We start from the raw sequence: 23,574 nt of genomic DNA, 5'->3' as shown, positions 1-23,574 counted from the left end.
GCATCAAGTTGAGGAAATGGAGAGTTGTTGCTCTAAACAATTGTCAAGTCGTGAGAGAGTGACTTAGGGTGACCAGCCATTATGGTTTGCCTGGGACTGAGGAATTTGCTGGGATATGTCAGTTCCAGGCCAACCAGGCTGGTTGGTTTCCCTGAAGCAACCTTCTTCTTTTTCTCAGAGGAGAATGAAGGTAGGGCACTGTGTTCTCTTGTGTGGTGTTTATCAGGATGAGTGGTGGCTTTGGGGAAATGTGGGGGTAGATTGGTGGGGGGAGGCTTGCTTGGGAGATAGGGGAACCTTGCTCCAAAGAATCATTCCTAACCCTTGTTAGAACTGTGTGTCTTCCTGGGGCTCCACCATGGTTCCTGAGAGAAGGAGCTAAGGAGCATCCCCTAGCTGAGGGCTTTCTACTTTCTGACAAACAACTTTCTTCTATAGTCTTATGACCTGGGCTTGTAGAAGGCACTCGAGGTCATTGAAGTGAACTCAAACAACCATATTCTGCTTCCTCTGCTTGAAGTCTTCATCTAGGCACCTTGGCACCTACAGCAGGGAGTGTCTCCCAGAAAAAGGCAACCTGTGGACCTAAAACTATAAGCAAACAAACCCCAAACGATGCCCTTGGCACAAAAGGCACGACTTAATCTATGAACAATTTCACTTCTCCAGATTTCTCAGATGTAAACACTTTTCAGTCCCTCCCACTAAGTCCTATTGTCATTGTGCCCCATGAGAGCAGAAACAGCATGGAGGGAGACATGCAGGACCACTGGTCTGGAAGTCGGAGATTGGGGTCTAGATCTGACTTCCTCTAGCTCTAGTTAGGCAGGTGTCATCTTGGCTACTCACTTGGTCTTTGAGGCCAAAGTGTCTGGATTTGATCTTGGTTCTTTTACTTGCCTTGACAACTTATTTAATTCCTCTGTGTTTCAGTTTTCCTTATCTGTAGCTTTTATGACATGATAATGCCTTCTTCATAGAGCTGTGGTGGAGATTAAGTCTACCTGTGAAATGGTGAAACAGCCTGGTGCACAGTTAGTTGAGCACAATAAAGTTAACCATTGTTAATTGCATTTTGATGACTAGTATATCTCGCTCTCTCTCTGGGCCTCCATATGGTCATCTATAAAATTTTAGGGTTGTAAACTGCTGCGTAGAGGTGTCTCAGAGAGCTCTGCTCATGTTCCCTCATCCTTACCTAGAGCGGCTCTGCTTCTAGTTGACATCTGTCCTTCAGCCAAAGATTTCCTGTAGAACAGAGTTACACAGCTCAAAACAAACAAACAAACAAAAAACAATATTGAAAAAAGTCAAAATCATAATAACACTATCATTCAATTACTTTATTCTTTCACCTTCTTTTTGCCATTGATTGCTGGCTGGCACCTCGGATTCACCTTTTCACCAAGAGTCAGCCTGCTATGTATCTCCCTCGAGACTTTTCATGCCATTCCCCCATATTATTCCCTGTATGTGTCAGGGCCTTTCCCTAGCGAGGTTGATGTGGGTGTTGTAGGTCCAAGTCCAGTTGATCTGGATATTCCCATTCCAGATTCCCCTATTTATCTTAGAGAAAAGGGACAAAGTATGAGACCCATCCTGGAGCAACTTAATTGTTGTGTGACCTTGGCAAGTCCCTCATGTTTTTTGAACCTCAGTTTTCCTGGCTGTAAACTGTATCTAATGGTGGTACTTATCCCATGGAACTTTTGTGAGGATTAAATTGAATAATTCCTCTCACAGACTTAGCACAGGGTCTGGCTTTTGATAACCGTTCGGTAACTACAGGCTGTTTTATTGTTAGTTAATATGGACCATTCTTACATCAGTTTCTGCTAATTCCATCCTGGCCTGGAGAATTCTGTGCTCATGTTTCCTGGGGTGCTTCTGCCTTGTGTCTGTTTAAGTGGGAGCTAACAGCAGACACCAAAACAGTGAGTCCTCAGGGCTAATGGACACAGGAAAGGAGAAGGCTCTTGATAGCACTGAGCACTGGACAGCTGCCACACTGGTTTGCGTGGAGTGACGCAATAATGAACATTGACTCTGACTACTCCAGGCACCTGCATTCTTACGTGTGGACTCTGCCTGCAGCATCTGTTCCCTGGGATGGCTCTCAATTGCTCACAGCAGTCCCCTAATCCGGGGAACTGCATATGGTGAGAGGATAGGTTCTGATCCGTTGCTATCATCTCTGACTTCCCCACCCTATCTATGAGTTGTTTCTTGCCATTGTTTAATAAGATACAATTGTTCACTTTGGATCACAGAGAAAGCCATGCCAAAGTTTGTTGATTGGAAAGCTTCTAGCACTTCTCCCTTATTTTCAATGGCTGTTTGAAAAAGTTTGGCAGATTTATGCCCTTAAACAGAAGATGTGGAAGAGATACATTCACCTCTGTTGGTCACTGGTGCTTGTAACTTTCCTTTTAACCTTTTTGATAGATGTGAATCATCAGTATAATAACAAGAGATCAAGGGTGAATGCTGACAGTAGTAAACGATGCTTCACTTTTGAATTTTAAAAGCCTTGTAAAGCATGTAAAACATACTGATAATAGAGGATATTAGAATAGTTAGCCCACCATCTAGCTGTAACAAATTTTTGCATTATGTCATGTTATCTTTAGAACTTTACCTTTTTCTTTCTCTTACTTTTTGAAGAAATAAAACATCGCAAACATACTTAGCCGCCCCTGGATATCTCTTTCCAATCTCATTCCCCTTCTCTCTCCACATAGTTAATAACTTTCATGAATTCAATGGTTATGTGCTTTCACTACATATTCATGAGCTCACAATCATTCCGAAGAATTGTTTTATAGACTTTAAAAGTTAAACAAAATGATATCATGATGCATCTTTTTTTTTTTTTTTTTTGCTAAACATTATAATCTAAGATATATTCATGTGGGTAGATGTAGCTGTACTTCTAACATCTACTCATCCCAACAAGGAGAAAGTGGTTTACATCATAAAAACTGCTGATGGTAGGTTTGTTAAGTCAAAAAAGAAAAAAAATGTGGGTACAGGAAAAAAAACATGCAGAGAAATGTTTACTGTTTAGTCTTCTTTTAAAAGTTGAGCATGGTGGTGGGTGGTAGGAGCACAGAGAGGCTGAGAGAGGAGAAATGAAGGTGGATTCTCATTTTCAGCAAGTTGTGAGATGTTTCCGTGATCAGAGGCCCGAGACTTTAGAGTTCTGAGGTCAGGTTAATGTAGTGAGAACGGCAAGGTCCCTACTCATTGATTTGGATGGCCTCTGGCTCTCTTGCTAACTTGCTGTGTGATCTCAGTAAAATCACGACTCCTCTCTGGGCCTTTCGTTTCTCAACAGTAAAATTGGGAGTGGAACTAGGTGATCTTTTAAATCCCCTCCTTCACTCATTTTCTGCAATTCTTGCCTCTTCCCCATCTTTATCCTTCATATTCAATATGTCAAGATGCCTTCTCTTTTCTTATTTTAAAATATAGCCCCATTCACTCTATGCCCTCACTTCTCATTGCCAGGGCCACACCCCACATTCTCACACTCACCTCCCTGGATTTTCACAGCACCTCTTCAGCTGGCTCCCTGCCTATTGTGCTTTTCTCTCCTTACCCTTCCCATGTTACCCAAGTAGAATTTTCACTTTTGTTATACCATTGCCATGCTCAAGAACATTTCACATCTCTCCATTGCTTACTGTATCCATTCTAAACACCCCTGCCTGCCTTAAAGTGCTCCCCATCTTGACCCTACCATACTTATCCATTTTAGTCCCACAACTACCCACCTCCCCAGCATGTGCCGGATGGCTTCTACCATCCCATGTGTGTACAAAGCTCATTCCCACCCTATCCTGCTTTCCTCCCACTTATATACATCTGCCAAGAACATAAAAAGCAAGCCATCAACTGGGGAGTAATATCAGAACAAGAATATTAAAAAAAAGGCTCTTACAACTCAGTAGTGATAAGATAAATAATCCAATAACAATTGCAAAATGTTGGAATGGACACTTCAATATAAAAAATATGTGGATGACTAATAAGCATGTGAAAAAGTGATTAACATCATAAGTCATTAGGGAAATGCACATTGAAACAATCAGATAAAATGGCCTACATACTTAGAATGGCCCAAATTAAAAAGACTGATAACATCAATTGTTAGTGAGGATGTGGAGCAACCAGAACTCTCACACATTGCTAGTGGGAATACAAAATATTACAGCCTCTTTGGAAACCAGTTTGGCGGTTTACAAATAAATCTCAATGTTTTTCTGAACTGAGGGTTAGTAACTTTTTCTGATCAATAATAATAAAAATAAAACTAGCTTATATCAAAAGCAATTTATTGATTAATAAATCAAAGTCTAGGTTTTTTTTTTCTTCAGATATTGCTAAATCAAGGTGTTCAGATGATGTTATCAGAAAGCTATCTTTCCTAAGCTCTGTTTTTATGGGTTGGACTCAATGTCAGGTGGGCTTTCTCCCTGTGGTGGGCACCACAGCTCCAGGCTGTCGTATTCATAACTTCTAGTGCAGTGAAAAGAAATGTCTTTGCTAAGTGTGCTGATGAGGGTCCTAGAACTAATTCTCACTGGCTTAACTTTGATCATGTGGCCATGGCACTGCATAACCCAGTTGAATTATGCCTAAATTATGTGCTCACTTTTGGAGCTACGGAGAGAATCAGCTCCACATAGACTACATAGACTGGGTTCACATGGGTCACATGATTAATGAAGAAGCCAGGGTTTGAGTCCAGGACTGTCTGATTGCCACTTGTTCTTAACCACTTCTCTACCTGCCTTCAGTGTTAGAAAACAAACGCATGCCAATTACAGAATATTTGAAAAACAGAGAGCTTTGGCAGCACGTATGCTAAAATCAGAAAGATACAGAGAAGATTAGCATGGCCCCTGTGCAAGGATGACATGCAAATTTGTGAAGTGTTCCATATTTTTGAATAGATAATGAATGGATGCCGAGCTGAATCCCTAGGTGATGGGATGATCTGTGCAGCAAATCACCATGGCACATGTTTACCTATATAACAAACCTGCACATGTACCCCTGAACTTAAAATAAAAGTTGAAGAAAAACTAAAAGAAGCGTGGAGGAGGGACTTTATCACTCAAAAATGTCAATGTCATTAGAGAAAAAAAAAGTCATAAAAAAATCATATGGAAATGTTCCCAATGAAAGGAGGCTAAAGACATTTGACAACTAAATGTAATACTTGACCCTAGACTGCGTTCTATACTGAAGAAGAAAAGATGATAAAAAGGATATTACTGACATTACCTGGTCAATTGACAAAGCTGAAATTGAAATAGTAGATTAAAGTATTAATATTAAAACAATTATTAATCAGCAGCCTGTATTGTTAGCAGATTGTGTTGTTTATCATCTTTAATACACAAAACTTTTATTTTTCAAAAAATTTATATTTCAGTTAAATAATATTTTAATGTGCCTATAAAAAAGAAAAATTAGAATATTTGGAAAGTAGATGAAAGTATCAAAAAGATTGTTAAAATGACTCAGCGATAACTACTATAGACCTTTTGGTTTATTTTCTTTCAGTTATAAAAGTCATACTTTTTTTCCTAAGGTACTTTATTCTATATAACAGTTTTTTGTTGCCTTGAATCATTTCTGGTTCTTTTTCAAGGCCCAGATCAAGTTTTCAAACTTCTTCATGTTGAAATATAACACCATGTGTAAAAGAATTCTGTAAACAGACAATCCTATAGAATGCTTTCTACTTTTCCAGCTTCCTCATTGTTTCTCAGAGAGGTGCCCTTCTGGCTCATGGGTTCTGAGGCCTCTGGTGAATTGGTTTGAGGAGTCTCACGCCCTAGAAGACATCAGAAATACCCAAAGTGCTAATTAAAAATGCACACCTCAGGACTCTACTCCTAGATATTTCAAGGTAGAGTAGGTAGAGAGGGGCTCCAGGAATATTTTAAAATTCAACTTTTCATAAAAATGTACCGTTAACATGTATATATCATAGAATACCATGCAGCCATAAAAAAGAATGAGAGCATGTCTTTTGTGAGACATAGATGGAGCAGAGGCCATTATTCTTAGCAAACTAATGCAGGAACAGAAAACCAAATGCTATGTGTTCTCTCTTATAAGTAGAAGCTAAATGATAAGAACTTATAAACACAAAGAGGAAAACAACAGACACTGGGATTTACTTGAAGGTGGAGGTTGGGAGGAGGGAGAGAAGCAGAAAAGATAACTATTGGGTACTGAGCTTCATACTTGGTTGATGAAATAATCTGTATAACAAACCTCCATGATATAAGTTTACCTAAGAACCAAACCTTCACATGTACCCCAAAACCTAAAATAAAAGTTAAAAAAGAAAAAGAATGTTGAGGTCAGTAAAGGCTTTAAGAGGATTAAAAAAATTTACCATTTATACAGAATTGTGCATGAAATCATGTGTACAGCGTGGTGACTTTTCACAAGTGAATATACTCATCGATATTGTTTTATACAGTTGTAATTCATTCATTCTCATTGTTGTATTGGATTTATTTATTTATTTAATTTTTGGGGGATGGGGCTTGCTATGTTGTCCAGGCTGGGCTTGAACTCCTGGGCTGAAACGATCCTCTAGCCTCAGCCTCCCAAATAGCTGAGATTGTAGGCATGTGCCACAGTGCCCGATTTGCTGGATTAAGGTTTAATTATATATTAAACATACATAATTTACTTGTTCATTCTACTGTAAATTGACATTTGAATTGTGGCCAAGTTTGGGTTCTTATAAATAGTGCTGTTCTGAATATTTTAGTGGTTGTCTTTGGTCTTAGTGCATGCATATTTTCAGCTTGAATTGACACTGTCAGTTTTCCAAGGATAGAACTTCCGTTTATTTTCACACTTGCAGTATATTCTAGTTGCAGTATATTCTAGGTATTCTAGTTGCTCTATATCCTCGCAAACATTTGGCTTTATCTGTCTTTTTCATTTTAGCCAGTCTGTGTAGTTGTGTTCCACTGTGGTTTTACTTTTCATTTCCCTGATGAGGTGAAACAAATTTTCATGTATTTATTGGCTGTTTGAATATTGTCTTTGGTGAAAAGTTTATTCAAGCCTTTTGCCCATTTTTCTGGTGGGCTGGCTACCTATTTCTCACAGATTTTTGGCATTCCTTATATATTCTGTGTTTGAATTATTTAATGACTATACATATGTATGATCAATATTTCTTGTACTCTGTCACTTGCTTTTCAGTTTCTTAATTGCATCTTTTGATTAATAGAAGTTTCTAATTTTAATGTATTACTATTTATCCATTATTCCTTTTGAGGGTAGCACTTTTTCCATACTGTTTAGGAAACCACTGGCAACATCAAGTCATGCAGATATTCTTCTATATTTTCTATAAGTTTTTTTGCATAGACATCTTTTTAAAAACAATTATCTAAAAAATTCTGATACAGACAGTTCACATATCACATTTTGCAAAACCTTGCAATTTTCTGTTCTAAGCCTCAGAAATCCTTAAAAAGCTATGCACCCTTTCCCCAAGCCAGGGTCCCCATCCTTGACTTCCCTTCTTCAAGGTGGGCTCACCTCACAAGCCCTCATTGTCAGGTTATTGTATTTTCTCGGAGAACTCTACAGCAGGGACACACTCGCAAACTTGCCAGGGCTGGGTGTAAATGAGCGATGGAATAGGGTGGGGACCATGGTGGCTGGAGAACAAATGTCCTGTAGAGCGACAGCAACCACTCAGCCCCAGCTGACTGTTGCCAGTGACATATGACAATGAGACTCCTGGGCTACAGATCTTCCACGTTTCGAAACAAACCCAAGCATCTGGGTTATGTGGAACATTTCAATTTCTAAATGATGTCAAGCAGTTCAAATTAAAAATTCACTGTGTGGGCCAGAAAAAAATAAAGAAGATGTTTGTGGGTTTGCTGTAGTCTATGGTCAAACTCTGTCCCAGGAAAGCAGGCTGCCACTCCAAGTGTGGTCCTGGGAGCAGCAGGAGGAGCATCACCTGTGAAAACATCAGAAATGCAGAACCTCAGCTTTCAAATACTGAAGCAGAATCAGCATTTTATCAGTATCCATAGGTGATTCATAGGTACAATAAAGTTTCAGAAGCACCAATCTAGACATATGGTTCTCAACACTGGCTCAAATTAGAATCATTTGAAGAACTTATTATTAAAAAAAAGATCTATGGCTGTACTATGGACTACAAAAATCTGAATCTCTAGGGATGAAGCAATATTTTTTCTTTTTATTCTTTTATTCTTTTTAATTTTTGTGGGTACATATTAGGCGTATATATTTATGGAATACATGAGATATTTTGATATAGGTGTATACAATGGGTAATAATCACATCAGGGTAATTCACATCGCCTCAAACATTTATCCTTTCTTTTTGTTACAAACAATCCAATTATACTCCTTTAGTTATTTTCAAATGTACAATAAATTATTGTTGACTATAGTCACCCTGTTGTGTTATCGAACATTCGATCTTATTTATTCTATCTAACTGCATTTTTGTACCCACTAACATCCCTACTTTCCCCCAACACACACACCCTTCCCTGCCTCTGGTAACCATCATTCTACTCTTTTTCTTCATGAGTCCAATTGTTTTAATTTTTTTTTTTAGCTGGGATGAAGCAATATTTTTAAAAGGCAACCTAGATGATTCAAATAGGCAGCTGGGGTTCAAAAGCACTAATTTAGATCAATCCTTCATTTGTAAGTGGGGAAAGTGAAAACTCACAGAGTGGACAGGTGAAGTGTCTTGCCCAGGGTCACTGAACTCATGTATGGGAAGATTTGATTTGTGCTCATTCTCATTTCTCGTTATTCCCAAGCCAGTGCCTTTTTACTGCAGTTGCTTTTGCTTCCTCGGGGCAGAACTGAAAAATGATCCTGTTCGACTGTAGCTCATTGCTGCCAGGTTTCCAGCTAAGCTGCTTAGCTTTCAGCACTGAACAGCTAACAAGATTTACTGGATGAAGAGCTGACAGGCCCCTGCTTCTGCCTATTCCAGCTGAAATCCACTTCATTCTTCATGTACATCACCCAAAACAGTGCTAACTGCTCCCACTGTGAAGAAATGGAAGGTCCTCAATTTGGGTGTCAAAATCCCCCTCCATAGACACAGAATGGAGACACAGACTATTAGCAGCAATATGAGAATTTAGGTTCAACATTAACCAGAAGTGAGTGTGACTGCTCCACCCCTGTTGCATTCTTGAGCTGTATCCTTAGAAGCACAGATCCAGTATGCAAAACTTGGTAGGCCTCTTTGGCTCTGATGCACAATTTTACAAGCAAATTCAACGAGTGACTCACAAATAGTGGTTGAGCCAAGGTTCTCTAACTCTGCTTTTCAGGACCAGGTAATACTTACCACATTCTGACTCCATAGTACAGTTCTTGAACAGGTTTATGGAAAAAAAGGACAGAATCCATCAACTAAAATTAATGTGTGAAGGACTTGAGTTTCCTTGTTGTATTTTGGGGATGCCATAAAGGAGACCCATGCTCTACAGCAATGTTTTTGACATTTCCCTCTGTGTCTACTTCATTATGCTTTATAGGCACACCATCTTCTTTCTTTTCAACTCGCTGCCATCAAAGTTTCCTCCTCCCCAGCCCTAGCCTGTGTCTTGATCTTCTTTCTTCTTCTTTTTACTCCACTTCTACCATTGTGAAGACAGTACTTTTCAGAGAGTTGGGAAGAAAGAGAGTCCTGACAGGACCCTATTTAATGGTCAGACAGAAGGACAGTTGGGGACAATTATACATGTCAGGGTCATTACAACCACACCCCAATTGTCTCCCTAATGATGCCAATGTCTGTCTCCACTCCAGCCCTTCCATTATCTGCCCCTATTGAACCTTAAGCCTTGCTGTAGTCAGATCTGTGATGACTTGTGTAGGCTCAATGTATATTGAGCACCTTCAGTGTTCTAAGCCATGAGACCTAGTTTGATATGTGAATAGGGATCTGCTTTTCAATAAGATGGGCATACCCAGGTTGATGCTGGATTGAGATGGCATGTATGACAGTTCTTTGATAATAGCTTAGATAATTACAAGGCAATGGTGATAACAATTAGAATTCTTCCATGCCACTAATCGTGGAAAAAAGTTGTCACTTGACAAAAACTGCAGCCTTGCTTATAACTTGCTTCCAACTTCCTTACACTCTTAAGATGACCTTTTATTTCATCTTCTACAGGTAAAGAAACTCCTTCCAAGGATCCAACTATATCGAGTGAGTGTATAGCCTCATCTGAATACAAGGAAAAATGTTTTCTACCACAGAACATGAATCCAGGTATCCAAATCCCAAAGACAAGCCCTATTCTTCCATGCTGAGTATTGCAGTAACCTCTTTATCTCTCCCATCTAAAGAGCCCCTCCCTCTTTCCCTTTTGATGAAAAGATTTTGACTATGCTATTTGCTTGCTCACAAATCTTCTGTTGCACTCCATTGCCTACAAAATTAATTTTAACTTTCTCAAGCTGTCACTCAAAGCTCTTCACAATCTGGCACTTATTAGGAGCTCCATACTTATTTGCTTTGTTAAAGAAAGTATATCATAACTTAAGATTTGAAGGTGTTGAGAGATAGGGGTAATTAAAATATTTATATTCAACATGGTACCTCAAAGAGTTGTTCATACATTGTTGCTGCTCAGAAAATCTTTGATGAATAAACACATGGGCAGCAAGCGGTGGCTCTTGCCTGTAATCCCAGCACTTTGGTAGGCTGAGATGGGAGGATCACTTGAGCCCAGGAGTTGGGGCCTAGCCTGGGCAACAGAGTGAGACCTCATCTCTAAAAAAAAAAAAAAAAAAATCAGAAAATTAGCCAGACATAGTGGCATATGCTTGCAGTCCCAGCTACTTGAAAGGCTGAGATGGGAGGACTGCCTGAGCCTGGGAGGTCGAGGCTGCAGTAAGCTGTAATTGCACCACTGTACTCCAGCCTGGGTAACAGAGTGAGACCTTTCCTCAGAATAAATAAATAAATGAATACATGAATGGCTGAATGAATATGTGGAGGCCACTTTTACATTCTATATGATACCCGACATAGTACTTTATATGTAGTAGGTTCCGAGTGAATATTTGTTAAATAAGTGAATAACTAAATGAATATGTGAAGTGAGATTGGCTTGAGCAGAAGGGCATCTGTATGAATCTTTCAGAAGCAGAAAAAGTTTTGAAATTAATGTGAAAAAAATCTTATTCTTAATACACATCCTCTCACAAAATCCCCTTTGAAAGACATTGATGAAGCCTGCAAAGAGAAAGTTGTCATCAGAGGAAAGGTGCATCTCAGCTGAACTCTGTACCAGAAACTCTGAGGACAAACCTGTAGAAGACTTGATTTCTGTTGTACAGTAGATGGGACCATTTTAAAGGGCAATTCGCATGCCAAATGATCCTCACATGTTTTTCTCATTTTTGCTTGCCCATTGCTAGGTGGAAGTGCCCAAATCTCCATTTAGCTGATGGGAAACAGAGTGTCAGAGAGGGAAATAACTTCACCACGACACAGTTAACATATGATGAGGAAGGGCCTTGTTCAAAACCACGACTCTCCTTCACCCTCCAAAAATGTAGCTCTCCCTGTAACACAAAATATAGACTTGTGAAAAAGATTATAAATATTTAAAGGATCTAGACCACGTAAATAGATATTATATACATGTCACACCAGGTTCTTTCTTTTCCCAAATTCAGACAAGATCGGGCGTGTTCAGGGTGGTATAGCCGTAGGCCCGATTTCAAATTCTGTCAAACTTCTTGGTTGACAATGAGAAAAACTTTGCCCTTTGTTTCTTGATACTGTGTTAATCTGCTTATCTGTCTGTCAGCTTGGACCACCCCCGAAAAAACCTGAATTACCATCTGTTGTTTCATGAGCTCTGTAGAGTCAGCATTTTGCCTTATCAATGCATGAAGGCCAGTGAACAAAGGGTATCTGTAGGTGAAACTGAACTGACCTCAGGCTGAACTTGTCCATCTTTCAGCATTTTCCACCCCGATGCTGTTTCCAGGAAGGTCACGGAGTAAGAAGGGGAGATGGCTGTAGCTGCCAACCTCTCCTTAATGCAGTGCAGTTGCAGACAGAATCAGTCAGACATATTATCACAATTACAGAACTGACTTTGAGAAGGATTAATCTGTGGCACAATCCACTTCATGAAAACAATATTGAGCTTGACTTCCTCCCTGCTCTAGTGATGCAGAGGGCACTGTAGGATCCCACTGTGGGCCCAGAAGTTCTGCCCTAAGTATCAGCTCTCACGGTTGAGATCTCAAGAGCAGTCTGCTTATTTAAGTCCAGGTCTTTTGAGTTCCATATTCATGGATTCATGCGCATGGCAAGGAGATTCACACCTAAGGCCCTGACTGTCAGTCAGCAGGGGCTACTCTAAGAGATTTGAATGGGTATTGTGGATCAGATGTTGGAAGGATGGATGAGATGGGTTTCATAGAAAGGAATCATAGAATCAGTTATTGCCAAGGTTAATAGTCATGATCATCTAAGGACAGCCAGCCATGAGCAGTACTTGCTGGTGATGGGGAGGTGAGGAGGGGCAACAGCTAATGCTTAATGTGTTTATTGAATATTTAACATGTACCAGGCACTGAGTAAAAAGATTTATATGCACGATGTTATTTAGGAAGAATTTTTTTTTTTTTTTCCCCTTGAGACAGGGTCTTGTTCCATTGCCCAGGCTGGAGTGCAGTGGTGTGATGTTGACTCACTGTGACCTCAGCCTCCTGTGCTCGAGCCATCCTCCTATCTCAGCCTCTGAGTAACTGGGCTACAGGCATGCACCACCATGCCCAGGCCACCATGTCTGGCTAATTTTTTTTTCTTTTTTTGTCAGAAGACAGGGTTTTGGCATGTTGCCCAGGCTGGTCTTGAATTCCTGAGCTTAATCTCTCCTCCTCTCTTGACCTCCCAAACTGCTGGGACTACAGGCATGAGTCACTGCACCCAGTCTAGTAAACATCTTAAAACCCCTGTGGGATGGGTACCATAAAAGCCATTTTGCTAAAGGGAAAAGCCATGCACAGAGAGGCGATTAATTGTTTAAGGTGGCACAGTTACTGAGGGACAGAGCCCAGTCTTGAGCTGGAGCCTGCATGACCCCTCCCTGGGCTTCATCTTTGTGCCGTACCTCCTCCTAGAGCTCAGCATGCCATGAGGCTACCAGATGGAGGCCTGGATGGATGGGGGCTGCTGAAGAAAAGGGGATTGCATGAGATTAGAGGACAAGCCTAGGAGGAACTGAGTGGAACAAACACCCACGTGAAGTTTACATCAAAGTCAGGTCATTTGGGAATGTCGTAGAAGAGCTCATTTGCAGCCCCAGCATTTTCACGACTTCTAGATTAAAGATAAGCCTTTTAAAGGTAGAAGTCCACAGCTGCTTTGTGGACTCAGGCCAGCATGATAGGGATCATCTCTAATGTACTCAGGAATTTGAAATGGTCCTGGCAAGTTGAGGCTGGAAGTGAGACCTCTGTGATGATCTATTCCAATGCCTTCTCGGTTTATTGGTTTATTGTGTTGAATAATTCTTAACAGGATTGCTGCTTACTGTCTAAAGAAGATACATTGCAAAGTGCAATTATACAATGAACCTCCTCAGTGTGACTTTTCTCTACAACACTATGCAAAGGACTTCAAGCACTCCATCTCTCTGTCTCTTGACCCCATTAATTTTTTTTCATAGCACTCTTCTCCATCTGAAACTATTGTGTTTGTGGAATTTCTTGCGTAGTTACTCACTTACCAAGAAGAATACAAGCTCCATCAGAACAGGGACTGCCTGTTTTGTTCTCTGCTGAGAAGCCTGTAAAACAGCTTCTGGCTCACAGAAAGCTCTCAATGAGTATCTGTTAAATGAATGTGCATTTTGGAGAAATTAAAGGTAGACTTTAATACATTAACTAATTACCCTGACAAACATTAATAATTGCAGTATCAGAAAAAACAGGTTAGAGAAAATGCGTTTATGTGTAATGTGTTTATGTTTATGTGTATGTGTTTATGTGTAATGCACAAAGTATATGTCTATTACATAAGATAATTTGACATATAAGTACATTTCCTTAAATATGAGTAAAGTCCTATTGATTCTAAACTTTCACAAGTTATTCACAGGGAGTGATGTATGTCCTAGCTGGTCCTGTGTCAGCACCATCACATCAGTGACAGGCAGTGTAGGAATAAACCCTGTGCAAAGCAGAAATAACCAATGTGAGTGCATCAACTCTTGCGATTCCAGAGCCCTCCTGGGTTCAGTATGTGTTTTTCCTCTAGGGAGGACCATTTAAAGGGGTGCTCCAAGGAGTGTTAAGACCCCTCTCATCTGTAACTAATGAGGACACCAGTTGAGGGTTCAGGTATACATGTAGGGGAAACACTGTGGGTTTATCTAACTCTTTCTTCCATTTTATTCTATTTCCAGCCTGATGCTTCTCTCTCTGTTCTCTTTAAGACCTGACACTCTCCTTCTGTGTAAAGAGCCGCTCCAGGAGGTGTGTAAACGGACCCTTGCAGGAAGCTGCTCGGAAGCGGCTCTGGGCGCTGGAGAATGAGGACCAGGAGGTGCGCATGCTGTTTAAGGTGAGCATGAAGGAAACAGGTGAATGCATGAAGGAAACAGGTGAATGCTGAGTGCTGACGGTGTCAGTCTGCTATAGGATCCCTAGCACCTAAGACAGCATCTGGAACAAAGTAGGCCCTCGGAAAAAACATCTAATAGGTAGACTGAATGAATGAAAGATTCTGTGCACATTCTCTGCACAGGAGTGGAGAGGAATGGGCAGGAGCTCTGAATGGGGTAACTTGGAGTTGCTGAGTCAGAGAAAATTTGGTTTTAAATCTTCTGTTAGTTGTGTGATCTTTGACAAGTTACTTAACCTATATAGAATGGTAATTGTTATAATACATACCTCATTAAGCATACTTTTTTTCTAATGTGATAATTTCAAATTCTTTTTTTTACTGTGATACAATATACATAACATAAAATTTTCCATTTTAATCATTTTTTAAGTGTACAATTCACTATGGCACTAAGTACATTCACAATCTATGCACGTCCAGAACTTTTTCATCATCTCAAACTGAAATTTCACATCTGTTAAACAATAACTCCCACTATCCCCATGTCTCAGCTCCTGGTAACCACTAAGTATATATTTTTAAAGTACTAAGATTGCCAGTTAAAAAACAATACCTTATAAATACTTGGGTGAGAGGAGAAAAAAAATAAAGTAAATAAACCAATTTCTCATCTTTCATAGTAGGTAGATAATATCTTCATTTGTTAAAACCAAGAAAGAAGGGTGTGATCAAATTATTTACAGTTTAGGATGTACTAAGGAGGAGAACTAAAGTCAGAAATGGAAAAAAATTGTTTCGACTAGAGGTAGGGAAAGGATAATATTACTTTACATAATAAACTAATATGTTCTAGTTACTTTTTACAGTTTCTGCAGGAATCTGGTACAAACTGAAAGAGAAAGGTGGTCTAAATGTCATGCAGCAGAAAAAGATAATGTCTGGTTTTTCAGGGGGAAAACATGAGATGGTATCAGTAGAGAGCTTGGCATTGTGTTTGGTGATATGTGTTCTATAAATAGTAGCTACGTTTTTTTGAATTTCATTTTATTTTTTTAATACCTGGAATTCAGGAGCTGGGAGACATTGGCTGCTATTGGTACTGTAGATTTTCCTTTATTTTGAGTCTCATTTGGTATGGCAGGAGCAGGGTTGATTGAGAGAGCTGGTCTGCTGGGCTGAAGCTTGAGTCAGACAAACTTGTGGGCTAAAGTTGAGGTCTAGAGTCAGCTAGATCTGAAATCTAATCAAGGTTCTCTGCAACGTACTCCCTGAAGGTGACCTTGGACAATTTGCTTAACCTCTCTGTGCCTTGGCCCCCTTGAATATACAACAGGGATAATGTCATTTTTCATTAGATCTAAGATGCCACTGATTATAAAATGCACTGTTATTTTATGTACCTCCAAAAAAGAAAACAAATGCTTCCAATTATGGTTGATGACACACTTCCTTATCTTTTAGTTCAGAAGTGGTTAAATGTGATCAAAGCACATTTTGGAATGGACTAAATACTGTCATTGCGTTCTCTTCATAGGACTTTTGTTGGAGTTAAATGACATATTGCTCATAAAGCTCTGGGTGAAGTGCCAGGGATGTAGTAAATTCTCTATAAGTTGATTTTTACCTAGCACCCCTTCCCTAATGATGGATCTGGGGCCTCCTGGGGTTTGGTATGGCAGAAGGAACCCCAGAGTTCTGATTTTACTGAACTGGGGCTTTTCTTCTGGATTCTTCCATCTTCTTCTGCCTCTAAGTTTCCCTCATGATAGGGCTTCTGGAGTTGGTACTGATGACAGCCCCTGACCTGGTGGAGGGATGTTCTGACCATTACTTGTTATAGTCAACTCCAGAGGCTTGAACAAACAACAGATGTAAGGGAAAACTAAGTCTGGGCAGTGATTCAGACCTGCTTTTTTTTTTAGGTATTAAAAAAAAACCCATGCTGGGCGCGGTGGCTCACGCCTGTAATCCCAACACTATGGGAGGCCAAGGTGGGTGGATCATGAGGTTAGGAGATCGAGACCATTCTGGCCAACATGGTGAAACCCTGTCTCTACTAAAATTCAAAAAATTAGCCGGGTGTGGTGGTGGGTGCCTGTAGTCCCAGAGGCTGAGGCAGGGGAATCGCTTGAACCCGGGAGACAGAGGTTGCAGTGAGCCGAGATTGCGCCACTGCACTTCACTCCAGCCTGGCGACAGAGCAAGATTCTAAAAAACAAACAAGCAAACAAGCAAAGAAACAAAGAAACAAACAAAAACAAACCCAAGAGGCTTATAGTCCTCTCGCTCTCCTTATGAGCATGTAAGTTGGAATGCCTTTCTGGGGGACAGTTGGGTGACTGCATTTTAGGATTTAAAATGTGCATATCCTTGCATTTCCAATTGCACTTCTTAGAATTACTTGTTAAAACAATTAAGAATGTGCGCAGAGATTTAGCTATAAAGATGCTTATCATAGTACCATTTAGGATTTTAAAGAATGTGAAACAATCCAAACGTAAAACCATAAGGAAATAATAATGCATTATGTTAATGCAACAATGGCCTATGTAACCATTAAGAATGGTGTAAACTATGTGATGACATGGAAGATGCTCTGCAAAATATTGCTTAGCAGCAAAAGAAGATTGCAAAATAATTTATGCAATGTGATTCTATGTATGTGAAATAGTTGTATGGAAACTCGTGTAGGAAAAAAGATTCAAAGTTCTTACATGAAGGTGCTAACATTGATGATCTTTAGGGGTGAGGACTGGGATGATTATTTTTGTGTGTCTTGGTTTTTCTGTTTTCAGCTTTATATTAATAAAAATAATCATTAGTCATAGACTCACAATCAAATTTGCTTTCAAGATGCCTTCTATGAATCATCCTCCTTTATCCTCCCACATACACTTTTTTTTTTTTTTTTAACACAAAAAGTAGCATTCTCTGCACATAGTTCTATTCCCTGGCTTCTTTTCGCTGCTGCTGTATAGCAGTATTATATCTGGAGCCTATATCAGTACACAAAGAGCTTCTTTCTTCTTTTCTGTGGCTGTATAATACAATATTTCACTTTATGGATAAATTGTACTCTATTTTAGCCAATCTCTTATTGATGAATATTTAAGTTGTTTCCATTTTTTGGTGATGTAAAAATCAATGCCATAATCAAGAAGTTCATACAGAGTATTTGGTCTATATACGAGCTTGCTAATGGGACACTTCTGTCATCCCAGGCTGACTTATTGTTTTCTTTACATAGGACCTCTCAGCAAGGTTGGTCAGTATCCAGTCTCAGAGGTCCCAGTTTCTCATCACCTTCAAGACCATGGAGGAAATTTGGAAGTTCTCCACGTACCTTAATTTAGGTATGATACAAAGCCAGCAGGTGGAGGATGACCTCCTCCACAGTTTAGCCAACTTGTAGGGCTTGACATTAAGGAATTGGTGTGGCTCTGGTAATTAAGAGAAATAGAGCCTTAAAAAGAGATGATTAACTTTTGAAATATCACAAAATGCCTCAAACTAAATCTAAAGCAAATATTAACTATTATTCTAAAATGCCATATGAAGAAGTTTGCTTTTTTTGTGTCCAGGGAGATCCTTTTTTATTAGATAACCAGTCAACTGGAAAACAGTTATTGGTCATCTACTAAGTTCAAAGTACTGAAATAGATGTGAACCTGGTGCTAGTGTGTGTGTTTTAAACTATAGGGAATTAATCTTGAGTAAGATCAAAGTAGCTGCTCAACATAGTAAACAGCAAATTTCCAGATGTGTTATCGCATGTATTTGGAAAAGAGTTAAAGAAAGAAATAGGGAAATTATCTGCTTATAGCATCCTAAGGCTGCAGGGTTTTCTAGAAGGTAAAGAAGGACACTGGGATGCAGCATCAGTTCCATTGTGGTGGGAAATGGTTCACCTGCCTTCTCCAGAGAGAACAACTTATAATAGGGAAGTTAAAGCAAAGCCAAACAAAACAAGAGGCCACCTAATTTGATGGATGTTTTATATCTCTCAGAAAATGCTGGGCTCCATCCGACATACACAGGGCCAGATTTTGTGCAGGGGTGGAGGGTCAAGACGACTCATGACTGGAAGACATAGGGTATAACTTCTCCTCTTATGGTCTGGAGATCTGCTGTCCACACTACACAACTCTTTCCTGACGATCAGACATCCTCACTATTCAAACTGTGCTCCATAGACCGGCTGCATTGGCAGCACATGGGATCTGTTAAAAAAAAAAAAAGAGAAGCTTAACCCTATCTCAGACCTTCACTAAGCATCTGTAGTTTAATAAGATCCCCATGTGATTTGTGTGCACATTAAAGTTCAAAAGTGCAATTATAGAAGATACATAAGGCCTAGATCAGCACAATGGATAGTTAGGATGGAAACAGACAGGTTTTTGCATCTTAGGAAAAAGAAGAAGGCTCAAGAGAAGCAACGTGAGTAGTCATGTTTATGGCCATGTTTAAAATACTATGTATAATTACTAGAGTTTTATAATATACATAGTTTTTAGTCTGCGTTTACCAGAGAGATCTTCTGGGCATTGGAGGAGGGGCAGGGTCAGAGCTGGTAGGTGGAAGCAAATCCGGACTCCTGAAATTCACTGAGGGGGAACCATGTAGCACCTCTTCAGCCACTGCATCATCAGGGGCACAGTAGTTTGAACCTCAGGTCTGGAGAACTTTAAGGGGGCACTAGGAACCCCCATAGTCAACACTGTAAACTTGGAGACCTCCATGGATATATTAGAAAAAGGCAGTTGGTTTTGGTCATCTCATTACGCATTTATGGAAACCCACAATATGTCAAAATGGTAAATAACATTTAGAAATGACTTGTATTTCCCAATAGATGTTGAGAAGACTCAACTCATTCTAGAAAATGTCTAGCTTTCCCTCTTATGCTGTTTTAATTCCGGTTAAATGGCAGGTTGGGGCTTGTGGTCTGGGAATCAAGCTCAGGAGGGAATTTTCTCACTCTCTTCTGTGCTCAGCTATGTCAGAAATCATTTTGTTCAGAAATCATGTTGGCTTGACTTCTTAGGCTATGTATCCGTGTGTCTGGAACATCTCCTCTTTGACCACAAATACTGGCTCAACTGCATATTGGTGGAGGATACGGAGATCCAAGTGTCTGTAGATGATAAACACCTGGAAACAATATACTTGGGACTCCTGATACAGGAAGGTGAGTGCAGCATAAGGGTAGGGATGGGGTCTTATTCAGATATTTGCTACCAGTGGCCCTGAAATAAGCAGGATACGAAGGGAGGGAAAAATCATTGAAACATGGAATATTCATAAATGAACCCACTTGTTATAATAGTACTTTGAACATTCCTCTCAGTTAAACACCGACATTACATGAACAGCTGTGCTGGTCGGTCTCACTGATTGATATTAGAGCTGCTTGGAGAGTTTTACTAAGATACCCATGTCAGGGCTCCACTTAGGCCCATTAAATCTCTAAAGGTCGGGGCCCAGGCATTGGCATATTTTGGAAAGTTTTCCACATAAATCTAATGTCTATCCAAAATCGAGAAACACTTTTCCAAACATGTGATAAAATTTGATTGTAAAATAAAGTTGCAAATGTTGCAAAACTTGAAGTTTTTTATGAGATTGAGGAAGGTGATGTTGAGGAACCTCTTGGAGCACCTCTTGATCTGTTTATAGGTGAGAGTCCCATCAAGGTTATCATCTACCAGTTAACAACTATGAGGTGGATAAGCCTGATGACATCACAGACACATGGAAAGAGCCAGATTTGCATATGATATTTTTGCAAAAAGGATTCTTCTTAGGATTGCATTACACAAATATTGCATGAAGGAAAAAATTTAATATCATGCTATTATAAAACTTATTGGAGTAATTATATTCACCCAAACTAATTTAATCAATTCCTTTTTGGTTCTAATTTTAATCATGAGGTTGCAACAATAAATGAAATTCTGTTCAATATAAACATATTTTCACAAGTTTTCATCCCTTTTTCAAGATAAAGTCCCAATTAAGCCTTTTTCTCATAGATTATTAGAAATGTCGGTGTCTGTTTTAACTGAATTCCCTCTCAATGGCTTTTTTCTTCCTGGTATCAGCTTTCCTGGGATCATAAGGCCTCTTTTACTGTCTCCCCCATGAAATGTCTGCTTTACTTCCAGGAAGAAAAGCACTCCAGCTCTGGATAGAAACATTACTTCATGTGATAATCCCTTTTCACTTCCTGCTACTCCTTGGAAAACCATCGCTTTTCTCATTATCCACAGGCCACTTCTTCTGCAGAGCCCTGTGCTCTGTGACTCCACCAGCTGAGAAGGAAGGGGAGTGCTTGACACTTTGCAAGAATGAGTTAATCTCAGTGAAGATGGCAGAAGCAGGGTCCGAGCTGGAAGGCGTGTCCTTGGTGACAGGTCAGCGGGGCCTGGTACTGGTGTCAGCCTTGGAGCCTCTGCCTCTCCCTTTCCACCAGTGAGTAGCCATCTGCCTCCTGGGAGCAAGTCCCAGAGCAGACTGAGGTCTGCACAGAACAGAGTAGGCATGCTTTCAGATATGGGCATCCACAGTGTGGAGGAGAGAACAGATTCTGGGTGGCTCTTTATCTTTCTGTCTTTTTCTTTTCTTTTTTAACAATCAAGGTTTGTACAATCTGATGAAATTGGAGACAACTCTAAATTTCAGATGGACATTGTAACAACTCTAAATTTCAGATGGGCATTGTACTTAGGAGCAAATATACCACATGACTGCCAATGTAGTGTTTCTCTATGTATGGACTGGGGACCACTTGTCTGGGCCTCCTTAGACTCTCTTGGGGTTGAGTTTAGGAATCTGCATTTTAAATAAACTTCCCAGGAGATGTTTTTCACACTAAAGTTTAAGAATTCCTGCTGGAGGATATGATAAACTTAAATATACAGATTGACAGTAAACATTACCTCACACCATGGACCTGTGTGTGGCTCTGGCAGAAATCCGACAGTTCAAATGTGAAGGGATTGTTTGTTAGTTATTTAACTGACAAACTACTTTCAGAGTCACAAAATATCCCAGGTCTGCTAACTTCTCACCTTTTCACATGTCCTGGCAAAAAGTAAGTTCTCAATAAACGTTTGCTATCATTTAAATAAGAGAAAAAACAATACTCATCATCATCATTATAATGATGGACTGTTCTGTTCCTTGTTGCAATTTTTTGAAATCCGTATTTGCAAACCCCATATTTTCATTGGCAGGTGGTTCCTAAAGAATTATCCAGGAAGCTGTGGCCTTTCCAGGAAGAGGGATTGGACAGGCTCCTATCAGATTGGTACGGCTGAGTCAAAAACATAGTATTGTTAGGGAGATAATGTTGTCCTGTCTCTCAATTTTATCTGCAGGTTTAGAGTCAGTTGATGTGAATTTCTGTTTTGTCTCTGCTAGGAACTGGATTTAGGGAAGCCAGTTTCTGTCTGTGCACATGGTTTTCCCTGCCTGTGAAATGAGAGGTCTCAATCCAGGGGGCAGCTACAAATGCCTGCAGGTGTGGGCAGGACACACAGATGCTAGGGGGCCTGGATGGAAGGTGTTAGGGAATAGCAGGAACAATTAGGGATTTTAAGATACATGAGTGAAAAAAGAGCCTGTTGTGGGCCAAATTAAATGTTTTATGAGCCAAAGGCAGCCTGTGGGCTGCCTGTTTCAATCTCTGGTCAAAACATTCTCGAATTTCCCTTGGAGTTTTGTAAAATTAACTTTGAATTTAGGAAGAGTAGAAATGCCTGGCACATAAGGGTACTCAGTAAAAATTTGTTGAATAAATGAATTATACACACACACACACACGCACAATTTAAATAATCTCTGTATGTGTGCATACACACGCATATCTGTAAGTAGTGTAGATATGTATCTACTGGATAATGAAGTCCAACACTTTTTAGACATCTAGAAATACCTTCTGTTCATCTTCATCCATAGAACTCCCCTTCACCCCCCTCCCACACACTCCTACCACAAAATACAATTTTATAAGTGCTAAACCCAAATAACATAAAAAAAGAAATAGAAGGATTATGGAACCAAGACATCAGATCTAATCAGTTATTGACGACAAACCAGATTTTTGGCTTCCTAAAGCAGTTCAGACTTGTAGTTAGAATGCAAGGCTTTGAAGTCAGTTCTGGGTTCAAATTCTGGCTCCCCAACTTAAAACCAAGGTGGTCTTGGCCAATCCACCTGCCCTATGTTGCAACTTCCTCATTAGTAAAATGATACAATAAAACCAACTTCAATGTTGTTATGAGAACCAAACAAAATGACATCCATAAACCACTCTGTACAGTTTCTTATACAATGTAGATATTTAACACGTGGTAGATCCCATCAACCCATAGAACAGTGGGAATTTCTGATCTTGAAAACACAAACTAGAAACTTGACCAAAAATGTCAGAAAAAATAGGCTAGTAGCTTTAGCAGAGAAGCTAAAGCAAATATCGAAACTAAGACACATAAAAGCCATTATCTCCACCAGGGCAGGATTCATAGAGAGGCTAACTAGCAGTCGGAAGACTTAAGTTCTTGACCCAGTTTTGCCACACATACGATCCTTAGGCAAATCACCTACCCTCTCTCTCCCTCTGTAATCTGGGAAAAGGGGATTCTGATCGTTTCCTTGCCCTTTAAGGCTCTTGGGAAGACCTGAGAAAGTGAATGCAGATTGTACTTTGTAAACTGGACAGAAAAACATTTATCAAAAGGTCATTGCTAGATCTTAGCTAGGCAATTTATTAGTTTGAGTAATTACCATAGTCAGAAAGGGAGTCTTTTAGATCCTTCTAAGTCATTAGCAGCTTTCTATTCCACCAGTGGTAATGAGGCTAATGTTCATTGAGGGTTGACCAGGTACCAGGCATTGTGCACTGTATCTCT

At 39.8% G+C, this 23,574-nt stretch overlaps 1 protein-coding gene and 1 non-coding gene across 2 annotated transcripts in view; both read left to right on the top strand.

Moving 5' to 3' along the window:
• SH3TC2 (SH3 domain and tetratricopeptide repeats 2) overlaps positions 1-23,574 on the top strand; it is a 61,640-nt gene that overhangs the window by 697 nt on the left and 37,369 nt on the right. Inside the window, exons 2-7 of the mRNA XM_003900335.3 lie at positions 10,241-10,339; positions 14,532-14,659; positions 17,910-18,015; positions 19,707-19,850; positions 20,932-21,133; positions 21,898-21,971. Of these exons, the coding sequence (XP_003900384.1) occupies positions 10,241-10,339; positions 14,532-14,659; positions 17,910-18,015; positions 19,707-19,850; positions 20,932-21,133; positions 21,898-21,971 (753 nt within the window). The remainder of the gene's footprint in view (positions 1-10,240; positions 10,340-14,531; positions 14,660-17,909; positions 18,016-19,706; positions 19,851-20,931; positions 21,134-21,897; positions 21,972-23,574) is intronic.
• LOC116275211 lies at positions 4,850-4,952 on the top strand. Its single transcript, XR_004184152.1, has one exon. It is a non-coding gene; the product is annotated as a U6 spliceosomal RNA (small nuclear RNA).

This window comes from Papio anubis, chromosome 5 (assembly GCF_008728515.1).
Source record: "Papio anubis isolate 15944 chromosome 5, Panubis1.0, whole genome shotgun sequence".
NCBI classification, from domain to species: Eukaryota; Metazoa; Chordata; class Mammalia; order Primates; family Cercopithecidae; genus Papio; species Papio anubis.
This window is presented reverse-complemented; position numbering and strand designations above follow the sequence as displayed.